The sequence below is a fragment of the Petaurus breviceps genome, unplaced genomic scaffold (genome assembly GCF_028583685.1).
Source record: "Petaurus breviceps papuanus isolate PSGF00001 unplaced genomic scaffold, PetGlider_PUasm1.0 90849, whole genome shotgun sequence".
In the NCBI taxonomy this organism is placed as follows: Eukaryota; Metazoa; Chordata; class Mammalia; order Diprotodontia; family Petauridae; genus Petaurus; species Petaurus breviceps.
Window position 1 is genome coordinate 4,460,163 of NW_027187361.1, and position 21,970 is coordinate 4,482,132.

The 21,970-nt window shown below is 37.2% G+C and overlaps 1 protein-coding gene across 8 annotated transcripts in view; it reads right to left on the reverse strand.

The window, feature by feature from the left end:
- STS (steroid sulfatase) overlaps positions 1-21,970 on the reverse strand; it is a 192,910-nt gene that overhangs the window by 76,166 nt on the left and 94,774 nt on the right. For all 8 annotated transcript variants that reach the window (XM_069072818.1, XM_069072826.1, XM_069072820.1 and 5 more), the window contains one exon: positions 12,561-12,697. In XM_069072818.1, the coding sequence (XP_068928919.1) occupies positions 12,561-12,697 (137 nt within the window). The remainder of the gene's footprint in view (positions 1-12,560; positions 12,698-21,970) is intronic.

The following is a 21,970-nucleotide window of genomic DNA, read 5'->3' on the forward strand; positions in this document are numbered from 1 at the left end:
TAAGAAAAAGCTTACCAATGAGTAGAAAAGAGTAGAATTGGCAGCCTCACGAGGTAATGAATTATCCCTCCAAAAAGTACCTCCTCCAAAAGCTGGGATGGTACAGAGTGGATTTCTTGAGGAAGGGGTTGGATTAGATGCCTCTTTGTGATTCCTTCCCAGTCTGATTATGGAATTCTATTGTCTTTAAGTATTTATGTGATTGAGAAAGGGATCACTTTCTACTCTTCCAAACTTTTCAAAGCTGAATCTAGCTTGACAGGTATACAGCTCACACTTGTAGGCTTTACAGCTGGTAAGGACCTATTCGTATTGGAATTATCTTCCAGAATTTTATGTTACGTTCATGCTGTGATGAAGCATTGGGGCATGCCTTTAAGTTATGCTATTTTCCATAGCAAATGCAAAAGAAAATGTTGATTATCATAATAAATATATCTCAGAGAATGTGATATAGTGGCCACATTAAGTTTAAAGTAAAAAAAAATACATATCTTTTTTTTTTAAGCAATTGGGGTTAAGTAACTTGCTCAAGGTTACACGGCCAGTTATTTCTGGATGTGATGCTAAGTGTCTGAGCCCGGATTCGATCCCAGGTCATCCCAACTCTGGGCTGGTGCTCTTACTCACTGCACTACCTGGACGCACCAAAAAATACATATCTACATAAATAAACATATCTACTGAATGAGAGGGATGTGCTATACAAACTTCTGACTATACCATGAAACATAGTCTTCTGCATATTACCAAGAACAGAGATCTCTGCCCATATATTTCTTTAACTTTTGCTGTGCTTTCAGTCAACTGTCTGGAAATAATGTTATCAGTAATTAGCTGATCTTTTTTCCTCACTGTTTCTCCTTCCCTAGCCTATAACAATCCCTTCAAAATAAATTGCAAGGTTGATTAAATTTTCACATTTTCTCCTTGTTTAATTGGAAAGCAGCTCAAAATAAAAACCAATATGATGTCAATGTCAAATTCTGCAAACAAAACAACATGGCTGGTCTAAAGGCAGTTTTCAAAGCTTCAGAGAGTGTGTCAGAGCAAGGCATATTTACTCTCAGAAAATAAGATGCAGAAATGCCTCTGTAAGATGGTTGCTACTGAGGAAACTTGGCAAGCATGAAATAGGAATGCAGACATAGGTACCTGACAGAACAATTCTTACTTTCAAATTATTAAAGTTAAGATTTAAGATGCTGTAATTTTAAAGGATTTTTTTTTCTCCTTTGGCTATTGTCTTCCCTCAGCCTGAAGAAAATATTATGACAACAATGTTCTTTTCCTTAAATTTCTCTGTAAACTGAAAATGTGAATTTGTGGAGAAGTCACATTTTTGCCTGACTTATGGGAAGGAAGATAATATGTGTGAATGTTACTGATAACCTGTTTAATTTTTAAATACAGACAGTTGAGAAATGTCAACACTCCTATTGCTCTAAATTATAATCAGTGTTGTGTCTGCCAAGCTAACACTTCTGAATAAATTAAAACCCTGCTTTGTGCAATGAGCATCTATTTCCAGGGACCACAGAGTTTGAGTTTGGGGATCAGCAGTTGAAATGTAGACAACGGATAGAGAATAGAGACCCTTTTTTGTTCTTCAGGGTAATACTCTTAATATATGTAAATGCACTAGATTTAGCATGTAACTTATCCCTTTCCTACTCTCTATAGGCAGGACTGAGGCAGGGGCATGGGAGGATGAAGGGCTTCCCTGCAAATTTCTGGAAGAAAGAATTTTTTTTCTCAAAATGTTCTTTTTTGAACTGGGACTTAAGTGCTTGGTTCAAACAGAAAATCGGTGAGACCTTGTTCTCTGTCTCTGATTCCTGCTCACTCCTATCCTTCAACACATAAACTCTAAGAAGTAAATCAAAGTGACATAAGAAGATATTGAGGACTATCACTTTTAAACCTCAGAGAGTGCCCAGAGAGGTGAACACCATGTGTCTTACAGGTGTGGAATGTTCAGGTAGTAGGGCTCTCTCTGCCTTCTTTCACCCCTACATGAGTCTGCAGTGGACTTCTTATTGTGGGACTTTTATTTGTGACTTGTCTCTCATCCATGAATCCAAGAAGCAAACTCCCATATTTCTCAGAAGCACTTTTTTGGATTGCTCCTCTGTTAGAATTGATTTGGAGGTGACTACATGGGCAGACTTAAAAATGGGATTAGGATCACAAGAATACACTAAAGTCATAGAATCATCGCTTTAAAGTTGGAGGTCTTAGAGGTTATCTATTCTAATATCCTCATTTTGTAGTTAAGGAAAGTGAGGCCCAAAGAGGTCAGGAGATTTGCCCAGGGTCAAACAAATAGTAAGTAGCATATCTAGGATTCAAACTCAGGTCCTCTAAGCCTAAATTCATAGTTCTTTTCAATGTACAATAATGAAAAATAATCTTTTATACAACTGGACACATTTTCAGACATTTTCATGTTTTGAATGATTGAGACAACAAACGCTAAGTTTTAGCATTGGAGATGGAAATTCAGCAGACAGTAGCATTTCTGAAGAGATAATTAAGTAGGAACACCCATTAAATCCATTTTGTCCAGAGACAGCATTGTGTAGTGGATAGAGCATTGTACTTGAACCCGGTTTTTTAGCTAGCTCAAATTCTTTGTAGCTGAATGACTTTGGTCAAAACACCTAAATTCTTATTTTTAAAGCAATTGGGGTTAAGTAACTTGCTCAAGGTTACATGGCCAGTTATTTCTGGGTGTGGTGCTAAGTATCAGAGCCCGGATTCGATCCCAGGTCATCCCGACTCTGGGGCTGGTGCTTTTACTCACTGTGCCACCTGGCCTCCCCTAAGCAATTGGGGTTAAGTAACTCGCTCAAGGTTACACGGCCAGGTGTTTCTGGGTAGGTGCTAAGTGTCTGAGCCCAGATTTGATCCCAGGTTATCCCGACTCTGGGGCCGGTGCTCTTACTCGCTGTGCTACCTGGCCACCCCAAAACACCTAAATTCTTTAGGAGAGAGCTTCTTCATCTGTAAAATGGGGATATAATTACCAACACCACTGATCTCACAGAGTTATTGAGAGAAAAGTGCTCTAATAAATTTAAAGTGGTACATAAATGTGATTTATTATCATAGCTGATCTTGGTGATACTCACTATTCACCCTTAGTATAATGCAACTGAGTAGTGGTCATCTGTCAAAATAATTCATGCCTTTAAGGGTCTTTTGGTTTCTGTAAGAAAATAAGTCTTAGTAAGAATGTTACATCTTACAGCAAAAAGATGAAAGTCATAAACAAAAGTACTTTAGTGTTAACCATTAACTTCATTAGAGCAGAACAGCATTTTTTAAATGTCTCCAGACATAATTGATGACAGGTATTTTTTATGGTGATTGTATTTTTAATGTTGAAATCAACATCCCTACAACAACCTCTTTTAATACAAGCCTTAAAATTAATATGGTTATTCAGGACACAGATTTATGGAACAAGAGGGTCTCGGTTCAAAATCCAATGCTACTATTTACTATCTTGGGTGACCCTGAGAAGTCTCTTAACCTCTGTGTGCCTCAGTTTCCTCCTATGTAGCATGAGGACATTAAACTAGATTGATTCTTCTGTGGTCCCTTCCAGCTCTAAAATCTATGCTCCAAATTAAAACCCCAAACTGGAGAGCTAATGGTTTCCACTTGTTTATCCATTACTAAAGGAAAATGGATGATCTTCATTCAGAGGTAACCAAAGAACTACGTCCTGAAGCTATCTGCCCACAAATTCATGATATCAGTTCCCTTTGTCTTCTCAAAGGGCTCCTGCTCTTAAAGGGAATAAAATCACAGTATTTAGAGAATCTTCAATCCAACTTCTTTCTCCTAACTCCCAAGCCCACAAATGAATATCTTGGTGTTTGTTACATGGAAAACATTAGCATATTTAAAATAGCCTATTTCAGATCTTAAATTTTAGATTTAACAAAGTAAAAGCTTCTACTATACTGGTAAGAACATGTCATATACTAATTTTAAAGAGTTATATTTTGACAATATTCTTTTTAAGCCAAGAGCTTTTAACCTGAGATCCATAAAAATGTTTTGATAACTGTATTTAATATAATCTATTTCCTTTCTAATCCTATATATTCTATTTGATGCATTTAAAAAGATTATTATGAGAAGAGATCCATATATTTCACAAAGGAGTTGTGACAAAAATGGTTCAGAGAGATCAAAGTGTCTAAAAGGATTTGTTTTCTTAATTTTTTCATATCTCCTGAGGTAAATTCTATAATCAGTTATTTCCACAGCAATAGAATATGTACCTGGTGATTTTTACATGGTCCTTTAACAATTCTGGAAATCTTAAAAAGAGAATTATACGTGGGTGGGTCTTTATTAGTCAATCCCTTGCAATTTATGGGCTGTCATCACTTACTAGATATTTTCCTGAAGATTCAAACCTCATTATATATCTTGCACTCAAATAAACAGTGGTTTGTAATGTAAACTATTTCATTCTTTCGCTGTCTGGATCTGCTTGAATAACAAAATTGTTCATTAGGCTAGTGTGACTGAATATCAATCCCTGCCAAGAGTCCCTAGAAAATACTGTCAGGCTGAACTTCACTTCTTATGAGTAGCTAAACAGCAAAATTTTAAGAGCAAAAAACCTCTCTGGCCATACCCTAAAGTATTACTATTTTTTTATTCTGAGCCAATACTGAAATTCTGATACTCTTTTGTTAAACTTGATGACATCTTGCTTTTCAAAATATTAAAATGGCTCATGTTTCTATAATACTGTTCGTATTTATGTAGCATTTCAAGGTTTTACATCAAGCACTTTTCTCACAATAATCATGAGCTTGGTAGTACATATATTATACACACTTTATAGATGAAAAAAATGTAGTCTCAAAGAGTTTTAAATGACTTACCGAGGATCACACTTTTGATTAAGTGGCAGTCATCTGTTTTTAAATACAGTGTTCTTCTTACTATAGCAGGGTACTTAGTGAATTAAGCATAGTTTTACAAATCCAATCACTTTAAAATATGCTTAATTTACAATGTAGTTAGTTCAATAGGAGCTTGTAAGAGTTTCATGTAAAATCAAAGAAAACAAAACTGGCCAATAAACCATTTGAAATGTTCAAAAAGATACTTGAAAAAAGAGACAACTCCAATGAAAATAAAACCAGGTATGTCACTCACGTTTTTAACTGTTTTAATGTGTTGGGGGTTAAGAAATGAAAAGTACTGCCTGAATATTTAAAGCATGTTTACAAATCAGGATAAAAGCTATATGGGTAAGGACTTGTGAAATGAGTCTTCTGTTCAGCTATAACACCTCTTTGATCATATTCCCCCATGGATAGACTGAATGACCTTTCCAGTTTTCTTTCAGTCCTATTAGTCTGTGAAGTGTGTCTTCACTGAGATACCTACTCAGGAAATAAGTTTAAAAAAAAATTTACTCCCCTTTACCTAAGCAATGCCCCCTCTATATAACCTTCACTTCCAAGAAAAGACAAAAGGATTGGAAGAAGACTGACAGGAAACAGAGTGGAGACAATAGGTCAAAAGAGCTCCCAAACTCATTGGAGAAGAACAAAGAATCAAGGAGCAAATGATCTGAGCTTTGTGAATCTAGCGGGGTTCCGTGAAATCTTTTATTTTTTAGAAAAGCTGGAGGTTGGTTTACCTCCATTATGCTGAAAGGCCATTCAGAGGCTTTCCCCTTCAGAGAGGGTGGAAACAAAGCATCAGAGGCAGTGATTTCATTTAGTGTGGGGAGGGGAAGCAAGATAATTTCAAAAGGGCTGTAACTTGAAAAAATGCTTCCAAACTTTGATCAGGGTTACAAAACAGTTTACTGTTATCCTGATGACAACTCAGTATAGTGTTCTGTGCCATTGGCCATGATAAAAGGGACCTGGCCCAATAATAAAAAGTAGAGAGCTAGAAAATTTTGAGTGTTGTTCTGGTGGCAAAGAGGCAATCACAATATCCCGCTGAAACCCACTAGCTCCAATGGGGACAAATAAGAGCCATGGATCTCCGTGCCCTAAAGCTCAAAGGTGAGATCAAGTCACCAAAGTTAAGATCAATGTGATTAAACTCTCATCTGCTAGGTAGCTTGTCTAAAGAGAGTACTAAATAAATTGGAGCCATGCCCTCAGAGCATCCATCAGCAAATGCCATGGTGATAATCACCATGACTGCCAGCTGCCAATGAGAGAAGTCTATAGGTTATGCTAAAGGATACTGAGATTGAGCTCTTAATAGTGTGCCCTTCCCTGTCAGATGACAGATGGTGCTACGTGGCCTGAGCTGGAGGCCAGCACTCAATAATGTACATGGAACATCTCCCTTACCCCCAGCAACTTCCCAACCACCTGGAAGTTTGGCTGGTGACCAGAGGAAAAGGTAATTTTTCAAGGCCTAGTCACAAAAACCCTGAGATCTAAGTCAATATTTAAAGAGACTTGCCATTTAATGAACTTGTGATTTGACGGTCCCCTTGACTCCCTACTTTCACTTCTGAGTAAGTATAATGACAAAACTTAGGCCTGTATCCTCTTTCTTGGAAGCATAGCGGGGAATTAGGATGAGCAAAGTGCCACATCTACTATTCAACATGTTTACAAACAGTTATTTTTAAAATGTCACAGCTCGGACAGTTTTATCACAATAGCTCATTAGAGCAGGTCTGTACAACATACGGCTGGCCACCGAAGCCTGAAAAAAATGTAGGGTTGCCTCTGCTCACTCTCCGCTTGTCATGTGGCCCGTGGCAACCAGCCATCATCAGTCGGTCTTGTTGTCTAACCTATCTGCGGACCAAAGAAGTGCAGCCTGTTTTAATTTTGGCCCCTGCGGTGCAGGTCTGCATTAGAGAGGACTAAGCAACAGGTTCTGTGTGAGAGTACAACTTAACCCTTTGGAGGAATCCAGAGACAGAGAAATAGCAGTGACTCACATCATGTCTGACAATCCTTCTGTCTTCAGGGAAAGATACAGATTTTGGCTGAAGAATCCCATATCAACCATATGAAACTGACTCCTACTCCACTGTTGCATGTCGGGCATGTTTATATGCAATATAAATGTGTGCATATATGTTACAATTTAATGTATGTGTAAAAGTATGTATGAAGATTTTAGTACAGGGGCGACTAGGTGGCGCAGAGAATAGAGCACTGCCCCTAGAATCAAGAGGACCTGAGTTCAAATTCAGCCTCAGCCACTTAACACCTACCAGCCGTGTGACCTTGGACAAATCAATTAACCCCAGTTACCCCACCAGTCCCTTCTAAAAAGCCAAAAAACAAAAAAAAAATTACAGTACATACATAATTATTGGAGATAGAAAGCTCCTTCCATTTTTTTTTAATTGTTCACTTACATTTTTTTTTCTTTTTAAGATCCCGAACTTGCTGTTCTAATCCTGAGCAAGAGCTGATTTATGATTCCTTCATCTATTTCTATTAATAGACTGGGGCTTTAAATAAAAGCTGATTGCATGCAAATCTCACATAATAGACTGTGGCTGTGATGGCTCTAACAGCACACACTGATGATAAATAAAAGGCTACCACTGTTTCCCCCCTACACCCACCTCTCTCCTTAATAGGTATTTGGGAAATGTCATTCTATTTCTAAAGAAAGAAAAACAGTTAGGGGAGCACATTAAAAAGAAAAGTATGTATTATACATCCCAATCTAAAGTAGAATGTTCGTGCTTTCCCCTCCCAACCCATCAAGTACTTTATAATTAGATATGGTTAGGATACATTTAATCTGACTTGGAAATCCAAATTATTAATCTTCATGCAATTGGTATAGGATTAATGTGGGAATGCATTACGATGAAATGATATGACACACTAGGAAACAATCCAGCATACCACATACCTGGGCTGTTCTCCTCTACATCTTTCCCAAAACATTTTAAGGGCAACCTTTTGGTAATATTTTTCTCATTAAAGCCTTTCTCAAGACCACCTCTCTCCTTTAGCGATATGTAAATATAAGTAAATTGTGAGCTCATTTGTGCACTCTTAAGATATATAAGATATAATTTAGGGCTATGTAGTAAGTAGGCAATTAATGATTAAAAATAATATGCAATAGGTACAAGCACGCCAATGCTAAAGTAAACCTGTTCCCCAAATGGACAATAACTTGTTGGGCATCTTTTATCCTGCGTCTGTCCAAAGGCAACACCATGGCGATTTTGCTGATAAATAATATCATGACAGTGTTTGAAATGCCATATAAATTTTAGTTATTATATTGTTGTTCTTATCCACCATCATTATGAGGGGAGATGCCCAGAACGGCATAGATTATACCTTTATGTGATTTACCTTCAAGTGATTTAGGTAATTGATCAGCTCTATACTTCATCGGGTATCTGTAGATAATATTTTCAAAAAAAGCCTTCTTATGCTGAATTATCTGAGAGAAAAGATGAAGTGGTCATGTGATGAGGGTAAGAGATGACAGATGGATATCAAGAGTACTCTATTGGAAACCTTGTGACATGAGGAGAAGTCAAGGAAAGCCTTGAGAATCAGAGGTTCCCAAACTTATTTGGCCTTTTGCCCCCTTTTCAAAAAAGCACAGCACATACAGGGGTTATTCTCTTTTTAAAAAATTTTTACTCAGTATCTACCTGGAAATCTGATTTATTTAACTCTTTAATGGTTTATTTTAAATTTGCATCATTTCATAAAAATATAAGATATATTTTTTAAATGACACATTTTAAATTTAATAATTTATTGTAAATTTGTGGGGGTTTTCCTACATTGAAATTTTGATGACACAATATTGTGTCATGTAACAATATAGTCATTAGGGGAGGCTAGGTGGCACAATGAATAGAGCACTGGCCCTGGAGTCAGGAGGACCTGGGTTCGGATCTGGCCTCAGACACTTAAATAAAAACTAGCCGTGTGACCTTGGGCAAGTCACTTAACCCCAACTGCCCTCAAAAAAAAAAAAAAACACAAGTCATTACACGCATATATTCCTACCAAGGCATGCTGGACTTACCAACAATGTGAGATGCACTTGCCTGCCAACACTTACTTGTTAAGATCTGTTGGTGGACTTAACCACTAATCTGTTATTACTTGTATTTTGTGTGTCCATTTGGAAAATGATGCAATCACTACAACTTTAACTCTGTTTCACAACAGACTAAACATGTATGAACATTTTTTTTTCAAAATTTCCTTCTCTTCTTTCCTTATCCTTCCACCACTCCCTTATTTTTCTTCAATGCCCCCTAATTGTACCCGAGGCTACTACCATTCCCCCTAAATCATTCCAGAACCCTCCAGGGTTGGTATTGCCCACTTTGGGAACCTATGCTAGAATACTGAGTAGGTAAATCCCTTGTGGTGAACTTATGAAAGACATAGACAAGAATCCCACAAGATGGGTACAGGTACATGGGTTGCAATTTGTACAGCTGAACAGAAATTCCAAATTGATAAAATGATAGATCAATCTGAGTATACTGCACTGGATAATAAGGAGCTCATAATAATCATGGTTCCTTTATGATTTATTCTGGAAGGACTTTTTTGGAAGGATGGTGTTTTCCACAGAGCACTAGGAGCTGATTATCTGAGAAAGCAAGAAAAATATCTATGGAAATATAAGTAACGGTTTATAAGGGAAAGACTGTATGGCTATGTAATAACAATTTATACATATCACATAACTATTTAATGTAGAGTTTTCAAAATTAAAAAGGGACATCTCCCCTACTTTGGATATAACAATTAGTACAATAATATACATGTCATTTTAAGGAAATTAGAAATTAAAGACAAAGGTAAGACATGTTACAAATTGAAGTGTTGTTAGTGGCCTAATAGTATCAGTTTGGTCCCATGTAGGCATATTCAAATCTAAAAAAGTTCTGTCTCTGTCTCTCCATATAAAAATTTATCAAGGGGCAGCTAGGTGGCACAGTGAATAGAGCACTGGCCCTGGAGTCAGGAGGAACTGAGTTCAAATCTGGCCTCAGACACTTAACACTAGCTATGTGACCTTGGGCAAGTCACTTAACCCCAATTGCCCTGACTTCCCCACTCTAAAAAGAAAAAATAAACTTGCCAAAAGAGAAATCCTTAATCATATTATAAAAGTATTCTTTGCTCCTAAAGAGGAATTATCTGAAGGTTCCTTTAAATGGCAAGATCAATGATGTATTGAAAACAGAATTTAATTTACATACAACTTCTTAAGAAAATGTCTAATATACAAAGCCAAGTACCATATTAGTTTGTGTAAAGGCTCTATGCATAATAATTTCTTAAGAATCTTAGGGAATATCCATTTGCTACATTTACTGCTATTCATTATTTAGAATCATCTCTCTTACTTATTGTTGTTAAGGAGAACATGAGATAAATTCTAATTCTACTGCTAATGAAAACATAATATAATTTTCATGAAGCCAAAATACTTAGTCTTCAGTCAATATGTTTTAAAAAAAAAAGTATAGGGGCAGCTAGGTGGCGCAGTGAATAAAGCTCCAGCCCTGGAGTCAGAAGGATCCGAGTTCTGTTCCGGCCTCAGACACTTAAACTTAACACCCACACAAAAAAACTAGCCGTGTAACTTTGGGCAAATTACTTAATCCCAATTGCCCTCCAAAAAAAAGCTGGTGCAGTGAAAAGTGCCAGTCCTAGAGTCAGGAGGACCTGAGTTCAAATCTGTCCTCAGACACTTAACACTTAGTAGCTGTGTGACCTTGGCCAAGTCACTTAATCCCAGTTGCCCTGCCCTCCCCCCTCCAAAAAAAATGTACAGGTAATATGGTAGATTGGACGGAAGAATAATTTAGAAAGGTATGGGTTCTAGTATAACTTCTAACACAAACTGACTAAGTGGTTCTGGGAAAGTGATTTAACCTCACAGGGCTTCTAGGCAGCTCTTAAGACTATAAGTTATAGATGTCCATTTGTATCAGTGGACTGATTTTCAACATCGAGTCTTCCCCACAGTGATTAAATTCTTCATTCAGACCTCCAACCTCTCCATCCCCAAATTAAAACATTGTGTAGTCAACCTAGATGTCTGACACATGTAGATGTAGCACCAACATGATGAGATTTTGAACTGACTTGACTGGACAACATAGATTTCCTGCAGTGTCCTGAGAGACACTCAGTCAACCAATAAGCATTTAACAAGTATCTATTATGTAACATGTATTGTGCTAACGTGACAGGGAGAATAGAAAAGTGAAATAGTTTTTACTCAAAGATCTTAAATTCTACAGTATTAGGCAGATTGAAAGTATAGTACTTACTTTAACTAGATAGCAAGTGAATGGCCAAACTGAAATTAGAAATGCTGATTCCTTTGATTTTCTACTTCATTGCACAAACCATTGAACTACACCTAATTTTATGGTGTTTTTAACAATCATTTGGAGAAACCAAAAAACAAAACACAAACATGAACTTTCTGTTAAGTAAGGCCATGCCCCTCTTCATTGAGTCAAATACACTGAAGAAAAAACCCTCTCATACAAATTCAAAATTGGAATTTTTATCAAAGGAAGGAAACTGACCAAGGCTCCCTTTTGTCATCTTACATTTGCTTACTGAGAAGCAAAAACGATAGACAAGAGCAGAGAATCACTGGTTTCAGAGGAGAACACTGAATCATGACTATAAATAGTAAATTTATTCCAATTGGCACAGAAATAAGGTACAGTTAGGGAACAATTACCTTGACAGACCTGCCAAGGCTAGAGTCAGCTTTACAGACCAAAGAATATATTGTTTCCAAATATTTGAAACCCAACTAACTCATTTTGCTAATAATGAGGTTTTGTTCCCATTCAACTGTTAAGAGAATATCTAATAGTAAGCGATAATGATTTGGCTCCATTCCCCCATTAATCTTTGACTATGACCCCGTAAATATTCTATGACACAGGTTTGCACAGTCGCAGATTTATCTCTGGTGTTGTAGTAATTAGCTTTTACCTACTATTCACATGTACATTTACTGTACTTATGTGATGTTGGCATTTTGTTGTTGTGGACTTGTTACTTCAATGGTATAAGGAACTCTGCTGAGGACATTTCCTTAATCAATGCAGATGAGCACTGGTTCTGCAACTTGTAGTTATAGAAAGTGAGTTAGTTGGGAATCAATGAACTTGCCCGGGATCATGGGGCCAGTATGTGCCAGAGGGGGGATGCAGATGGTTCCTGCCCTTATCAAATAATGTGCCATTCAGTTTAAGTAGCTGCTTCTCTGGGTGGCACAGCAGGCAGAACGCTGGATTTGGGAGTCCAGCACGGCCTGGGTTCACTTCCTAGCTCCGTCATCCTGCTTGTCAGTCAGTCACTGTCAGCATTTGCTGTCATCTGTGAAATGAGGGGGTTTTACCCAATGGCCTCTGAGGTCTCTTCTCCCTCTAAGCCTGTTTCATATGATTCGGGAAGTGGGACAGCATTTGGGAATTTGTTAGGAATCTCGAAGAAAGGACAACAAAACGGCATGAACGACTTTATACTGATGAACTACGTCAGGTGACCTACCTATACTCCAGTCCATTTCCTCCACCGCATCCCCATACATGCCATGTTTGCTCTTGCCCACAAACTCCTTGGCAGAAAAAAGTGCAGTGTGGACATGAATGTAGGATAAGAAAAGAAGGAAGGGTGTCCCGGTGTTCCTAAAAAAGACAAACACAAAAGGCAGAAGCACATTTGTTAAAAAATGTGGTTAAGGAAAAAGTTACAAAGAAAGAAATGATCTTGCAAAATACCTTCAAAAAAGGAAGTCATGTAAGGTATTTAAAATGTAATTTTGTTTTACTCCTTAATTATGAATAAACTGAAGTACCAAATGCTTGTGACTACCTCAAAAATCACACAGGTCAAGCAGAAATATAGAGAAATCTTTTTGGTATATAATATTCTATTCTTCCCACTGTACAGTGTCTAACTATGCAATAAAATATCCTAAAATTAGCAATTACTTGGTAGTGGATACTTGGGGATGGAGGTGAGTAATGAAATACTACTTGTTCAAGTTAGTAACTCGATATTATTATACTTTCCTTTACCTTCTTGAAAGGTACTTAAAACTATTCTTCCTGTCCATTTCCCCTTGACTTGAAAAAACTTCCAAATCTTCAGCTCTCCTGGAATTTTGTTGAATATAATATTGACTGAAATAGGGCATAAGGAAGGGTTCGTTTTTCAAATGTGGAGAGTTTTCCTCCTTTTAAGGGTATCAGACTTATGCCTACTTTTATAGTGTTAAAATATATGAAATTTTAGAAAATGTATTAATTGCCAAAGTTTAATCTTTTTGTAAGTACTCAATATGCAATTAAGTTCCACTAAACAAACATTTATCAACAGCTTATATCATGAATGACACTTTATATGCTGGGGAATTAAAAAGATGTGAAAAAATTAAATTGCTATCCAAAAGGAATGTATAGTCAATTCAAAGTCTGGGTCCAACACTTAATAGTTACATACCCCAAAACAAATCCCCTAACTATTCCAGGCCTCAGTTTTCTCAAGTGTCAAATGGGAAGAGGGAATAACACACTGTTTACCTCATGAAGTTATTTGAAGAGAGTACTTTATAAATTATAAAATGCTATATGTAGGTGAGTTTGTCTTACTATGTTGTTGAGATAAGTTACACAACTGGAACCATAAAATAATAGAATCTGCGAATTAAAAGGGAAATAATGGCTCTTCTAATCCAAACTCCATCAATCGATAAACATTTATTAAGTGCCTACTATATACAAGCACTCCAACAACGCAAATGTAAAACAAACATCTAGCCTCTTCCAGAAGACCTCCAGTGATGACTAACTCATTACTTCCTAACCAATGTAGACCATTTTTTGATAGCTCTAACTCTTAGAAAGTGTTTTCCTGAGGGCAGCTAGGTGACACAGTAAGTAAAGCACTGGCCCCAGAGTCAGGAGGACCCGAGTTCAGTTCTGGCCTCAGACACTTAACACCCACACAAAAAAAACTAGCCGTGTAACCTTGGGCAAGTTACTTAACCCCAATTGCCTTCCAAAAGGCAAAAAAAAAGTGTTTTCCTCTTAATGAGTCACAATTTAATTCCCTGTAACATGTGTACTATGGTCCATGGGGTCATGAAGTCAGACACCATCTAATGACTAAACAACAACAAACACTTATCCCTTTCAGTTCTTACTTCTAGAGCCAGGAAGAGCAAATTTAATCTTTTTCTATATGACAGCTCTTCAAAATACCTGAAAACTACTATCCTGTCAAGTTTACTCTTTTCTAATTAAACATCCCCTTCTTTAAATTTATCCTCACATGGGAAGGTTTCTAATCCTCTTACTACTTTGTTTGATGTCAAGCGGACAGCCTGTATAACATTGTCCCTTCCAAAATGTGGCTCCCAGCACTAGACACAATACTCTGTGTTTGGCATGAAATAAGCAAAATATGCTCAATTGTCATTCTGCATAACAGTCTTCTACTAAATCAGTCTACGGTCTCATTAAGTCAGCATTTTCTTTTCTTTTCTTTTTTGGGGGGCACCCCACCCTAATGCTGATTTATGTGGAATTTGAAATCTTCTGAAGCTCCATACTACTTTTTCCTTCACAGATTGCTTTTGAATTACAACTATGCCATCCTATACTTATGTACTTTTTTTTTGGTCTGGAGAAGACTGGTTATGGGAGAAAGGTCTATTGTTCTCTAAGAGGCTGGAGGATGGAGGAAGAAATGCCCTCTGACTTTGACATCCAGGGTCTTCTGGGAATCTGTAACACTCAAGACTGTAGACTTTATCTGACAGAAATAAGGGGCACTTGCACCCTTTCTGAAAGAGACTTTTCAAGTATAAAATGCTCAAGAAACATTGTCTACTTAGGACTTAGATTTTCCAAACTGCATGTTATATACCAGATGTAGAAAGAGGAAGCACCTTGGAAGCTAAAGAGGGATGAAGAACCAACCGTTCAAACCCATCTATAGGTATGCCTCAGTCCCTAGGTATAGTAGTCTACTAAGCTTGAAACTATAAGCTGGGAATACACTTGATTTGCAAGTGAATGTCAAGTGATCCAAAAGGATATGTAGGTGATTACAGATCATGTTTCCCATCTATTCAATTCAGACTTGTTAGGACATTAGATCATCTTTCTTGATGTCCATATGAATGACATGTCCCCCAATCGACTTCTATATCTTGCTCTGGGAACAGTAATAATAACCATTAATTTTGGAAAGAACAGAATGATGGACTATCGTTTGGCTTCACTTACCATTCCTGTGAGTTTCCAGACAAAAACTTGCACCCTGGCCACCTTACACTTCCTGATGCATGTTCCCTACCCCTTAAGAAAGCTCCTTTGAGAGATGGATTCATTTGTCTTTGTCACTAGAGTTTGGTATTGCATCTGACACAAACTAGCTGCTTAGCAAATGCTTTTTTCATTCATTCATTAGTTCATTTATTCATGTGCCAGATTTTACACTATCTTATTCAATTACAATACAAATTATAATGCTGCTATGACAGATATAAGGAACGAGGAAGAGTACTTCTGTTGGGAAATGAAATCATAGTAGTCTTTGTGGCAAATATCATGAGCCAGGCCTTTGTATACTAGAAGAATTTCAGGGGGAGGAAATGGGATAGGGGTAAAGTTGAAAGGACAATATTCTAAGCATAGGGAACAGCTCAAGGAAAGGCATGAGGTAAATAAGGATAAGAACTGGGCAAGACATTCCTGTTACAGCATAAAATAAATGAAAGCTAGAAATGAAAGACAAGGCTAGAAAAGTCAGCAGGAACCAGATTGCAAAGGGGCCCAAATTCTAGGCCAAGAGGATGAGACTTTTTACACACTAGGGAGCTGTTACAAGTTTCTGAGGGGAGAATAGCATGGTCAGAGTTGTGCATTAGGAAGATTAGCAACAACGAAATGGATAGGTTGGATGAATGAACAAACAGAAACAAGGAGATTGATTTAGGGACTTTAGCAACAGGCTAGGCAAAAGGGTTTGGACTAGGAAGGTCACAACAGGAAGAGTTTTGAGGATTCTTGTATCTATCTCCTAGTCTCTTCAAAGGTACTCAATCCATCATATATATTCTTTTTGTATCTAGTTGACATTTGAGAACTGCACCTATTACTTCATTTCAGCGATGCATAATAGGTTCAATTTTCACCTTTGAACATGAAAGAATGCCTGCAATTTTTTCCTTCTTTATGCTTTCTTGATTATCTCCTATCTAGCTGAAGGAGAGAATAACTTGATAGGATACTGGCTGTCTTCCTGAATGTGGAGGGAGAGTTGATATGTATGTCTACTTCACAGTTCAAGGAATCGCATGTTTCAGGAGTGGTATGTGGGAGCATGTGGTCCAGAGAGCAAAAACAGGACCTGAACCAGTCTGCCTCTATTCTGGTCCTCCCCGGGCAAAGCTCTGATGACTCTGCACAGCAGGAAGTTTTTATAGTCTCTGAGTTAAGGTTACAGGACTCATTGTGTACAGTGGTTTTAAAAAAAATTGGTTCACAGTTGGTATTCCAGGAGTTACTATTTAAACTATTATAAACCTCATATATTCCCACTCCTGATATATATATATATATATATATATATATACACATATACATATATATCTTCTTCCTGTTAGGTACCAAGATATGGATCCCCAGATATTTTAAAGGTGAAATAGCCTATTTAATTAAAAAATTAAAGGGGTGGCTAGGTGGCACAGTGAGTAGAGCACCAGCCCTGGAGTCAGGAGGACCTGAATTCAAATCCGACCTCAGACACTTAACACAAAAACTAGCTGTGTGACCTTGGGCAAGTCACTTAACCCCAATTGCCCTCCAAAAAAAGGCAAAAAACAAAACATCAACAAAAAAATCATATTTATGGAACATGTGTTATGGGTGGTGGAGTCTTACTAAAGATGAATGAGACTAACTCTTACTCTAAAGTCCAAAAATCTTACAATCTAGAAGAAAATCATTCAGCAAATATTTAGGAAGTATTCTCTCCCTGTATTGCCCAGTGCTAGGGATAAGAGAGGTAAATAAAAGTCATAAAAGGGAAAATATAATAAATGTCACAAGAAAGGTATAAACAGTGTAATGTAGAGATCCAAGAGAGAGAAAGGTCATATTGGAGAAGCAAGAGAAGGTAAACAGGAAAAGAATCAAAAGGAACTTGTCAAAATTGAACTATTAACATCCTACGTGGAAAAATGATAATTGTCACTGATGAAACTTTTCTCAGTAGTTGAAGGGATTACAAATATATACATTTGTCTATATATGAGGGTATTTGGGCATATGAATACATATGTGAATGTGTGTTTATATGTTTACAGGTGTACATAGATAGAGGGAACAGGACCAATTTAACAGGAAGGAATGATACTTAGAAGGTGAAATTAAGAGGTGAGAGAGGAATATAATGAGAGGAGATGGGGAGAGACAGATTGGGGTAAACTATCTCATACAGAAGAGGCAAGGGAAAATGGTTACAATGGAGGGGAAGAATAGGAAGGCAAAAGGGAATGCGTCAACCTTATTCCCATTGAATTTGGCTTGAGGAGGGAGTGAAATACACACTAAATAGGGGATCTCATCCTCCAGGAGAGTGGGGGAGGAAGGGGATGAGAGGGGGGATGATGGAAGGGAGGGTAGGCTGGGGGGAAGGGAAGTTGGAAGCACTCACTTTTGAAAATAGACGGGATCAAAGTAGAGAATAGAACAAGTGGGAGGTGGTATAGGAGGGAGGGAAATATAGTCAGTCTTTTACAATATATCTACTATATTATTGTTTTGCATTAGCCACACATGTACAGTCTATACTGAACTGCGTATCTTCCCAGTAAGGGTGGGTGACAAGGAAGGAAGGGAATAAATCTGGAATTGAAAGTTTTAAAATCAAATATTCAAATATATGTATATATATATATGTGTGTGTGTGTGTGTGTATGTATATATATATATATATATACTATTATTAATACCATCTTACATGTAATTGGGAAATAAGATATACAGGCACTGAGGCATAGAGATCCTCTGGAAAAGTAGAAAGGTGTATGGGAGAAAATATGGGAGAGAGCAGATTGGAGGAGGGGATATCCTGTGGGACTGCTATTTTGGGGCGGTGGGTAGGGGAAAAACGGGGAGAAAATTTGTAACTCAAAATATGGTGGAAATGAATGATGTAAATCAGAAGTTAATAAAGCAAAAAAAGAAAGATCATATTGGGTTACAGGGATAAAGAAAGTTTGCATGAAAGAAAGAAATATTTGAGATGCATCTTGAATGATGGGCAGGATTTAAATATATTTTAGTAGTTAGTAGAGGAAACAACAGGTAAAGGGAATAGCTCAAAGAAAGACCTTGGGGCAGAAAAGTAAAAGACATGTGTAGGGGACACTGAATAGCCCAGACTGACTGCAACAAAAGATACATATTGGAGACTAGGAGGAGATAGGCTTAGAAAGGTAGTCTATGCTTGCTATGGTCCCAATGTGGAAGGCCTGTAATGACAGGCTGTGGAGTTTACATTTAATTCAGGTGGCAACACAGAGGTGTTGGGCATTAAAGTATTTGCTGATGTTCAGAGGAGTTAAAATCTGCATCAGTAGAAAAATACCCCCCATAACACTCTACTATTCCAACAGATCAATGATCTCACCAGTAGGGGTAATCCCTTCAATAATGTAGACCATAGTCTCTCTGTGGTTCTCCAGTGTGACTTCCATCTATGACCACCCAATATCCTGGGAACCTTTTTCAAGTTGTAAGGATACAAAAGAACCCACAAGCTATCCACTGGTCCCTCCTCCCTTGCTTTGTCACTGGCTCATATCTTTTGGTCACACATTTTATCTATTACATGGTTTCTCCTACATTTCTCTGCTTGTAATGTACTGAAGCCTGCTTAAACTCTCTATGGGCCTCTCCATCGCTCTTTGGGTGATCCCCGACTTCAATATTTCAGAAACACAAAATAGCTTGCAGTGATAACAAGAATGAACATTTAAAGCAATTCTTTAAACTGTGAAAAGCATTGTACTTGCATTATCTCTTCAAAACAATTCTGTGAGGAGGGCAAAATAAATGTTATCTACACTTTATATTTGGGGAAGCCAAGGCTAAAGTGATCACATCACAAGATCTCAGAGGCAAGACTCAAATTCATTTCTTTCTGATTCTGAAGCTGGTTCTCTGCCCACTATACTATGCACTTTCTTATTTTAGCTATTTGAAGTATCTGTTGACCCATCTGTAAAGGTACCAAAAAGACATGACCAAAAAGAGAAGAATGCATGTCTTCTGGTCATTCCGAAGGGAAATTCTGTTCATATCGATGACATTTCATTTCCAGAGCAGCCCCTAACATTTGCTGTCTGCAGTTTTGGCCAAGATCATTAGATCATTAGAGTAGAGCCAATAAGTTCCTCTCTCTCTCTCTGTCTCTCTCTCTGTCTCTGTCTCTCTGTCTTTCTATCTCTCTCACACACACACACACATACACACACACACACTCTCCTCAAATTTTTATTGCAATTTCAAATGTTATAATACTCTCTCCTCTGCCTTTGCCAGTGCTGAGCATTAAAATTAAACAAATTAGCTAAATTATCTCACACATTGAGCATAGACTCAATATGCTGCCACATCTAAAGACACATCTGCATAACATCTGCATAATATAAAAAATATCAAAAATAATGACGTATTACACAAGATTCTATATTGTGGGGATTAAAAGAAGTTCTTCGATATAGTAGGCTTCACCAATTATTTCAATACTTGTCCTAAAGAAAAACTAACATTTATTTTAAAAGACATGAACTTTGCAAAGAGTTTTAGTATATTATTTTGTTTGATTTTCAGAACAGCCCTGATAGAATAGCTGAACAAGCTGTGGCATATGACTGTGATGAAATAAATGTGTTACAAGAAATGACAAGCAGGACATTTTCAGAAAAACCTGGACTTTCATAAACTGATGCAAAGTAAAGTGAACAGAACCAGAAGAATATTGCACACAGTAACAGCAATATTATCTAATGATCGACTGTGAATGACTTAGCTATTCTCAGCAATACAATAATCCAAAACAATTCAAAAGGACCTAGGATGAAAAATGCTATCCACCTCCAAAAAAAGAACTGATGGAATCTCAATGGAGATTGAAGGACACTTTTTTTAAACTTTATTTTCTTTGGGGTTTTTTGGTCCATGCTCCCCACAATATGACTAGTATGGAAATGTTTTTTCATTTAGTATTTTATTTTCTCTGATTACACGTAATAACAATTTTTGACCTTTGATTTTTACAATTTTGGAATCCAAACTCTCTGCCACTCTCCCTTCCCTCCCCTTCAATGAGAAAACAAGCAATTTGATTAGTTATATATGTGCAGTCATGAAAAACATATTTCCAAACTAGGAGAGAATTCAGAACTCAAAAACTAAACTAAACTGAACTAAAAAAAATGTCAAAAACTGTTTTACGTATAATCAGAAAAAAATAAAATATTAAAATAAAAAATAGCCCTTACAGGTGGGTGCTGTTGTTTTCATTTTCTGACTGAGGAAACAGAGGCTTGGAGAAGTTATATGGTTTGTCTACTGTCACACAGCTACCATTAAAGGGGGATTCAAACCCAAATCTTTCTGATTCTGCATTTTCTCCATGCTGCCTCTAAAGAACAGTCACATAATACATTCTGCTGTAATTGTTTTTACCTGGAATATTTTAGCTAACAGTTTTGACATAAATATGAGGAAGAGGATAATGACATAATGGGCAACAGCAACAAAAGAATATAGTATTTTGATCTCTATTTTTTAAAAAATGGAAATTGAGAATAAGAAAACAACAACAACAACAACAAAAACTCAAGATAGATAATGATGGCAAAGAAAGTAAAGAAAAGCGAGGCAGCTAGGTGGTGCAGTGAATACAGCACCGGCCCTGTAGTCAAGGGGACCTGAGTTCGAATATGACCTTGAACACTTAACACTTACTAGCCTTGTGACCTTGGGCAAGTCACTTAACCCCAATTGCCCTGACCTCCCCCCCTCCAAAAAGCAAAATTAAAATAAAAAAAAAGAAAGTAGAGAAAAGCTAGCATTATTAAAATAAAATTGAACTAAGAATATGATTCTCAAGTGCTACCACGGTATCAATACCATGACCAGAGAATGTTAATTCTGCTTTGAGTTGTCAGCTGGAATTTCAAGGAAAGGTATTAAGAGCAGGAAATTGCTTACTATACATACTTATATCAAGTGCTTTTCTGCAATCTTTGTGGTAAAACTGAATTTCTCATTCAAAAGGTTACACTTATCACACATGAACATAAGCACTCTGACCCTAAAAGAAGAATGGTTATTTATGTATATGAGAAACAGATACAGCAAACTGAGAAAAATAAATCTGGAAAAAAAAGGGCCATGTCACAAAGTTACTGTTCAGGAACAGATATGTAATCAACTGTCCACAGAGATGTGTATTAGATGGACATAAATCATTTGCTATTTTTCAACGCGCATTGTTGTGTGACTGACAGCTTGTTCTCAGGTTGAGAGGATACTCGTTTATTAATATCCTTCGAAACATCAGGAAAGGCTATTTATCTCATGCCTAGCTCATCTAGTAGACTCAGCTCTTACTATTTCTATATGACCTTGAAAACAGAATGACGTATTAGCTAGGTGGTGGGAGGTAGATTTTACAATAACAGTTAAACTCCCTTTTTATTAGCTGGAGCTCCTCAGTAAACAACTCTTTTGAAAATTTATTGCCACTGTCTTATACAGTGTGAAAAGGCTGACATTTTGGATTTTACATTTATGCCTCCATTCCAGGGGTGTGTGTGTGTGTGTGTGTGTGTGTGTGTGTGTGTGTGTGTGTGTGTGTGTGTGTGTGTGTGT